We start from the raw sequence: 7,615 nt of genomic DNA, 5'->3' as shown, positions 1-7,615 counted from the left end.
AAGGACGCGGGAAGGTTGGGCTTTATACGCCTCCTTTTTTGGCAAATGTCGCGAGTCGCGAGGCGTCGCTAACGTGGACATGGACATGAGCAATGTGCAATGGCGATAAGGAGGAATTCTCGCAGCGGACATGGCCAGCATGCCCGTTCCCGATCCCCATTCCGATCCGATTCGAGTGGCTCCCCCTCTCCCCTCCGCCCACCCCCTTTTTCGGGGGCATAATTGGCCAGTCAGTCACCCCGCGTCACCCCGCCCATGGCCACTCCACAATCAATTGAAGCGTAATGGCAACAGTTCAATAACTTTTGGCCATCCTCCATGGGATTCCATTGCAGACTGAAGATGATGGCCTCCACACCGATGACGATGCTTCAATTATCTATTATGGATCTAATGAGTTGTCATGTTCGGATATTACGGGAATTGATTCGAATCCCACTGCCTTGTTAGTGGCAGACGATAAAAATAGTTCAAGTTTAACGGATTTTTTATGTTTGCCATTTTTTAGTGACTTTATAACTCGAGCTCAATTGGTTTTCAGTTTGCTCGTTAAACTGCTTCTGCAAGTAATAAGTTCATGTTATTAACTTCATTTTTGTTTTCATTTTATATGTTTTGCTTGATGGAAAATATTCAACTATTAATATATAATAATATAGTGAATATTTTGAGCTTGATGTGGGACTATCTTATTTTAAGAGCATTTTGGCGTTCTTATTTTTGGCCAAATCCTTGAGAAATGTCCACAGCATTAATCAAAAGCTCGACGAACTTAAAGGCAATGACTAATATTTTTGGCTATCAGCAGCGCCAAATGGCCAACGCTCGCTGCCCGTGGGAAACCCCCCGTAGACCATATCCACAAGTCCCCCTCCCCGCCCCCCTTTTGCCCACATCTATGTGCATATTTAAGGCGGCTACACAGACATACTTCATACATATACATACATACATGCAATTGGTGGAGAACATGGTTTACCTGGCTTCGGGTTTTTGGAGTCGCATGCCGGGCAATCGGAGGGTCCTGGCAAAAGTGGAGAGGGGAAAGGGGGTTCCAAGGATTGATGCTGCTGGTTTTGGCTTTCGGTGGTTCGCTATCATTGCACAAGTGCGCAAAATTTTGGACTCAATTCACGTGCTCGGCTGCCAAAATTGTTGCCTGGCCTCCGTACCGCCCAGCCCACCTATAACTTCTCTTTCCCTTTGCCCCGCCACCTCTCTTCCTCTCCCTTTGCCCCGCCACCTCTCTTCCATCTCTCTCTTTCCCCGCTGGTACCGCCTTTCGCTCCATAAATTTGCACATTGATCGCCCTGTGGCGCTGCCTCTATATGTCTGTCTGTATGTATTTAATTCGATAACAGCGCCAACGGTAAAGGGAGTTGTTCGAAAGATTTTTACCCAACTCAGCGCAACTCCGCTCGTCCCCCCTTCCGCCCACTTTTCCACCCATTTTCCCCCGCCCCCGCCCACAAGCACTGCACTCTCAAGTGCAGTGAAATAGTTGTGAAACACTTTGCCAAAGATGAAAGATAAATTCAAAAAAGCAAATGGCAGCGCAAAGGCAACGATTCAGACCCAAATCATTTTTGCATAACTTTAAAAAAATTTAATCAAAAAATTCAAGAGAAGGTAGGTACACTGACAAAATTATAATAAATAACTACGAAGGCTTAAATTTTTTTTCATTTCATGTTTTTTATTGTGATTTTAACCATATTTTTGCAATTAAAAATTGGATGATTGAACAAGAGCAGGTAAATTCTCTAAGAGGACGAACGAAAGCCGTGAATAATTTAAATGTCTAGACCTCATCCCGCTCCCCGCAACCCCCTTTACCAACCATCGTTGACCGCAGAGAGGAATACGGGAAAAGGGTAAAAGAAAATGTGAAAAGAAGGAAGAAATAAAGATAAGTTCAACTCCCCGAAGCGTCTATACACTTGCCGAATTTAAAGTTCATTGTTTGGTTAAATCACTTTGCGTGTATATAATGTATGTACACATACATAACTAAGAGCATTACAAAATCCACACAAACTAAGAGAAACGAGTTAAGAAGTTGAAGGTCAAACAGTCTGATCATAAGATCGTCACACATCAGAAAATGAGAGAAAGAAAGAGGAGCAGAAAGCGCAAAGAGAGGATCAACAGTAAGATAAGAAGAAAGGAAAAGAAAAGCGTCGCTCTCTCATTCCAAATGGCTCTAGTTTGACGCTCTTGGTCGTACTCACTCTCCTGTCGTTTTAGTCTTTTCAAGTGCATTGGTTAACGGACGCGGTTGTACTGCGCAGCAAATTAATAGTGTACATTTAAGTGTTTAGTGTTTCCGGTTAAAAAAGTGTCGAAGAGTTGTCAAAATTGTTTATAACAAGTGATATTCTTCTAATCTTCTTACAATCAATAATTAGAGTTTAATTTACAGAAATTTTCCGTCAACCAAGGGGTGCTCCAAAATTGTGCTACCAGCACCCACACACATTGGCTCATCAGTGCGAAAATATGTGTGTGTATTTGTGCAAGCGCCGTTAATTTTGGGTTTTGTTTTACTGATGCTTTAATTTGAATGCCTTTTGCTCAATATGTATCAGAAGAAATGAATTGCAACCAACCTTAAAAAAGATCATGGGTAAGTAGAAGCTATTTCTGTTTAGATTATTTATTAATAAAGACAATAAGTGTTTCTGGTTATAAAAGTGTCGAAGAGTAGTCAAAATGGTTCATAAAAAGTGATATTATTCTTATCCTCTTACAGCCAATAAATAGAGTTTAAACTACAGAAGCTTTTCGTCAACCAAAGGGTGCTCCAAAAATTGTGTGGTTAAAAAAGTGTCGAAGAGTTTTCAAAATTATTACAACCAATAATTAGAGTTTCATTTACAGAAATTTTCCGTCAACCAAGGGCTGCTCTAAAATTGTGCTACCAGCACCCGCACACATTGGCTCATCCGTGCGAAAATATGTGTGTGTATTTGTGCAAGCGCCGTTAATTTTGGGTTTCTGTTTTACTGATGCTTTGATTTAAATGCCTTTTGCTGAATGTGAATCACAAGAAATTAATAACAACCAACTTAAAAAAAACATGGGTAAGTGAAAGCTATTTCTATTTTAGATTATTTACGAATGAAGACATTAAGTAAAAGAAATTTTTTTTATAAAACCTTGTCCCAAAAGTTTGACCCTTTAAATCTTTGCATACTTTTGACCAAAATCATAGTACCTTACGCCAATACCCTTTATAAAAAGAAAATACCTCAAGCATCCGGCCTGCCACTGTCAATAATTAAGTGCGAACCTTGATATAAACTTTACGCCAACTCCGCGGACGGTCGGCACTTCTTTCGTCTCTTTTGCTGTTCCTGCACTGAACAAAATTTGGAAAGTTTTTACATCTTCAAATTAGGAATGATGTGGAACATATACCTTGTTAGCAAATTACTGCCCATTTTAAAAAATTCGATGTTATTATTTTTTAATATTTTTTTTTAGGATTTACAAAAACGTAAGAAAAGCTCTACATATTGAATAATTAATTTAATTAAGGGGTTGTTTTTTGTGCAGGATACTTCTTTGCAATTTGATGTTCGAAATCAGTTCAAATTTTTTTCTCTGCTCTTCTGATTGGTTCTTTTCTGTCAGTCTGTCTGCGTTTATCCTTTCGAAGGCTCTTCTCTTTTTGCATTCGCTCCGTTCATTCGTTTTGATTAAATTAAAAAGTTACCACAGTCTCAGACGCCCACAAACAAACAAACAAACGAGCATACGAATGCAAACAAATAAGTGAGAGAGAATTCCTTGTTCTTCCTGTTGCTGTCACGTCCTCTAATTGTGTCTTCAGCCGTCAACTGTTGCCGTCCCTTTCTGCCGACCACCACACTTTTCTTTTGCACAGACAACAATGCAGCTTTGGATGAGCTAATAGATTAATAATAAGTCGTTTCACAGTCCGTTAACGTTATTGTTCTTGAGCCACCGTTTCTCTCATTGTTCGGCAAGTGTATTCTTTATCTCTCTCTTACCTTTAAACTCTTCTAATTGCTGTGGATTTGTTATTGGATCTGGTTAACAAAATTAAATTTGGAAATCGCAGTTCTCTCTGTAAAGATTTTAACCCCGCAAAGTATGCAAGTTGCTGGTTAAAAAACAATATTTTTTTTGTTGGTAAGGTCAAACTGCTGAATGAATTTCCCATAAATATTTGTTCATAAATTGCTTGTCAGCTAGTAGTAATCGGTAAATCTCCTCGATAGTTGGCCGTTTCGATAAGATTAGTTTCCTTATGAGATCTCAAAATAATTCGCATTGAGCGATAAGATATTACAGGCTAAATGATTTTTTCTACTTTAAGTTTTAATTCGAGATGTGTTTACAAGTTACAACAAAAAAAGCAACTAACAATTTCTGTGAAAAAAGTTATACATAAAATAATAATTATCAAATGAACCACATTTTAAGAAAAAACGTTTAAAATATCTCTAGTCACATAAAAGTCAAGTTTAGATAGTGCGCTGTTATAAATTAAGTGGAATCATCGCCTCTATATAAAGACCTACAAATTGTTGGGCTTTGTCCATTTGGAAAATGAGAGCCGCTGAAGTTGTTGCTTTTGGAACCCTGTTCGCCAGCTGTTTGCTGCTACTGGCATTGCCTGTACAGTCGGCACCCGGTGAGTTGAACGGGCGTGTGGTGGGCGGTGTGGATGCCGCGAAGGCGCAGTTTCCCCACCAAATTTCCCTGAGGAACGCTGGTTCCCACAGTTGCGGAGGATCCATCTTGACAAGGAATTACATTCTGACCGCCGCTCATTGTGTGTCCAACGAGGATGAGAACCATGTGATAACTCCTATTGCCGCCGAGCGTTTTACCATTCGAGCGGGCTCCAACGATCGATTCAGTGGCGGAGTCCTGATCCAGGTGGCCGAAGTGATTGTCCATGAGGAGTACGGAAATTTCCTGAACGATGTGGCCCTACTGCGACTGGAAACCCCGTTGATCTTTTCGGACGCTATTAAGCCGATCGCCTTGCCCAACGCTGATACGCCAGCCGATGTGGATGTCATCATTTCCGGTTGGGGAAGGATCAAGCACCAGGGAGATTTGCCGCGGTATCTGCAGTACAACACCTTGAAGTCGATATCTTTGGACAGGTGCGACGACCTGATCGGCTGGGGGGTCCAGAGTGAACTGTGCCTGATTCACGAGGCCAACAATGGTGCCTGCAATGGTGATTCAGGAGGTCCCGCCATTTACAACGACCAGCTGGTGGGCGTGGCAGGATTCGTATGGTCCGCCTGTGGCACCAGCTACCCGGACGGATATGCCAGAGTGCACTACCACAATGACTGGATTAGGAAGAACACTGATCTCTAAATTTGTCATTTTTTTTTTTTTTAAATATATTAACCATAAAACAGTTAAATATGAATGTTTTTCTTTCCATTTTCTTAATGCGGGACTTAAAAAACATTTGGACAATTTTTGGTTTAATTTTAAGAGGGGATCCTTTCCATAATTTTAAGTCAATTTTTAAAAATTGTTTACTAAACTGTCATAAAATGGTAATAAACCACTTTATTTCTTAATGAATTGTTTGTTTTACGTGTTTCTTGGTGTTTAACCAAGTTTAAAGTTTTCTTCTTTTTATGGGAAATTGATTTTCTGAAATATTTCTTGTCACTGAAATAAAATGCGTACAAGGTTTTTCCAATTTCCAAAGAAAGCAAACTTGTTTTAAAATCTATTTTTGACCAACTTTCAACAACAAAATATTACTTTGAAATTAAATTATTGAAACGTTTCTCAGCTATATTTATGTTTCACAATATTTTTTTATATTATTTTTTTTTTTTGTATCTTATGTGTCCTTCAAAGTTAAACATATTTTTAAAATAATGAACAAGCCATAAAACAATTATCAATGACATAATTCTCAATCGGCACAAATCTTCGATTAGATTGTGTGCCAGACCACAAGACCCCTATATAATAAATCTCATCAGACGATAAGATACGACAAGACAAACTAGAAGTCGCAATCCCCGGCTGTATATAAGAAGGTTCAGTTAGTTGGGCTTTGCCCAGTTGAAAAAATGACAACCGCTAACGTGGCTATTCTGCTCGGCAGCTGTCTGCTGCTTTTGGTCTTACCGGCACAGTCGGCACCCGGTAAGCTGAACGGCCGTGTGGTGGGTGGTGAGGATGCCACGAAGGCGCAGTTTCCCCACCAGGTTTCTCTGAGGAACGCTGGTTCCCACAGTTGCGGAGGATCCATCTTGACAAGGAATTACATTCTGACCGCCGCTCATTGTGTGTCCAACGAGGATGAGAACCATGTGATAACTCCTATTGCCGCCGAGCGTTTTACCATTCGAGCGGGCTCCAACGATCGATTCAGTGGCGGAGTCCTGATCCAGGTGGCCGAAGTGATTGTCCATGAGGGGTACGGTAACTTCCTTAATGATGTGGCTGTTCTGCGACTGGAAACCCCGTTGATCTTTTCGGACGCTATTAAGCCGATCGCCTTGCCCACTGCTGATACGCCAGCCGATGTGGATGTCATCATTTCCGGTTGGGGAAGGATCAAGCACCAGGGAGATTTGCCGCGGTATCTGCAGTACAACACCTTAAGTTCCATTTCCACCGAGAAGTGCGAGGAGTTGATTGGATTCGGATTCGAGGGCGAACTCTGCCTGCTCCATTTGGAGGATAATGGTGCCTGCAATGGTGATTCCGGTGGTCCCGCTGTGTACAATGACCAGTTGGTGGGCGTGGCAGGATTTGTCGTGGGCGGCTGTGGATCCAGCTATCCTGATGGCTATGCCAGGGTCTTCTATTTCAAGGACTGGATTATAAAGAACTCAGATCTCTGAGTTTGCTCGATATAATTTTTTTTTTTTTAATATTTGTAAACATAAATAAATTCATTATAACCAAAATTGTTTTATCACTACATTTTTTCTAAGATATTTAAAAATGATTTAAAATTATAAAAACCTATAATGATAAATGTGACGATTTATTAGCCAATAATTCTGTGGTACTATGGCATTCCATCGAATTTTGAAATAGATTGGGTTTTCCTTGGCTCTAAAAGATAAGCAAACATTTGAGGAAACACGTGTGTAACAGTTTTAATCAAGACTATAAATTAATATTAAAAAGTGATTACTTATGTGCTTTAAAATGTGATTTGTGATATGTGATATTTTACAATTTGTCATTTCGAACTAACACATATACACCTATTTATTTACAAGTGTTTCGAAAATTGTACCCCACCACAACGTGGACATTTTTGGCAGCATTTTGTCATTAAAGAGTTGGCCCTCCTTTTCTCCCTTCCCTTTTGTGTGTTACACATTTTTTGCATATTTGTCAGGCAATTTTACTCTAAATTTGCCAATTATGCGCATTTTTTGAGCGTGACCCGAATGGCCACCAAAACCCATCTGAAAAAAAATACATACCGATACGGATTTATACTCGTGTGTGTATGGGGAATATAGCCTTTTATCGCTGTGGCTACATTGTCTCCTGGCCATTGTTTTACGCGAGGGTAGCTAGAAAATATTAAATAGCATATAATTGTTATATTTTTTTTAACTTAAAAAAATTTAA

At 39.9% G+C, this 7,615-nt stretch overlaps 2 protein-coding genes across 2 annotated transcripts; both read left to right on the top strand.

The window, feature by feature from the left end:
• The first annotated feature begins 4,579 nt into the window (after positions 1-4,579).
• Positions 4,580-5,417, top strand: LOC108097867 (serine protease SP24D-like). Its single transcript, XM_017200402.2, has one exon. The coding sequence runs from the start codon at positions 4,580-4,582 to the stop codon at positions 5,366-5,368; it is 789 nt and encodes a 262-aa protein (XP_017055891.1). The 3' UTR covers positions 5,369-5,417.
• A 670-nt stretch (positions 5,418-6,087) lies between these two features.
• Positions 6,088-6,988, top strand: LOC108098130 (serine protease SP24D-like). The gene has a single exon (XM_017200852.2). It carries the CDS (start codon positions 6,088-6,090, stop codon positions 6,865-6,867), a length of 780 nt encoding a protein of 259 aa, XP_017056341.1. The 3' UTR covers positions 6,868-6,988.
• The last annotated feature ends 627 nt before the right edge of the window (positions 6,989-7,615 follow it).

The sequence above is a fragment of the Drosophila ficusphila genome, unplaced genomic scaffold, assembly GCF_018152265.1.
Source record: "Drosophila ficusphila isolate 14025-0441.05 unplaced genomic scaffold, ASM1815226v1 contig_197, whole genome shotgun sequence".
Taxonomy (NCBI): domain Eukaryota; kingdom Metazoa; phylum Arthropoda; class Insecta; order Diptera; family Drosophilidae; genus Drosophila; species Drosophila ficusphila.
The sequence above is the reverse complement of the archived record's forward strand: the minus strand, read 5'-3'. Positions and strand labels throughout refer to the sequence as shown.

What these genes read in the sequence shown, in the direction of transcription:
- LOC108097867 (XM_017200402.2), top strand. Translation starts at nt 4,580, where the DNA reads ATGAGAGCCGCTGAAGTTGTTGCTTTTGGAACCCTGTTCGCCAGCTGT.
- LOC108098130 (XM_017200852.2), top strand. Translation starts at nt 6,088, where the DNA reads ATGACAACCGCTAACGTGGCTATTCTGCTCGGCAGCTGTCTGCTGCTT.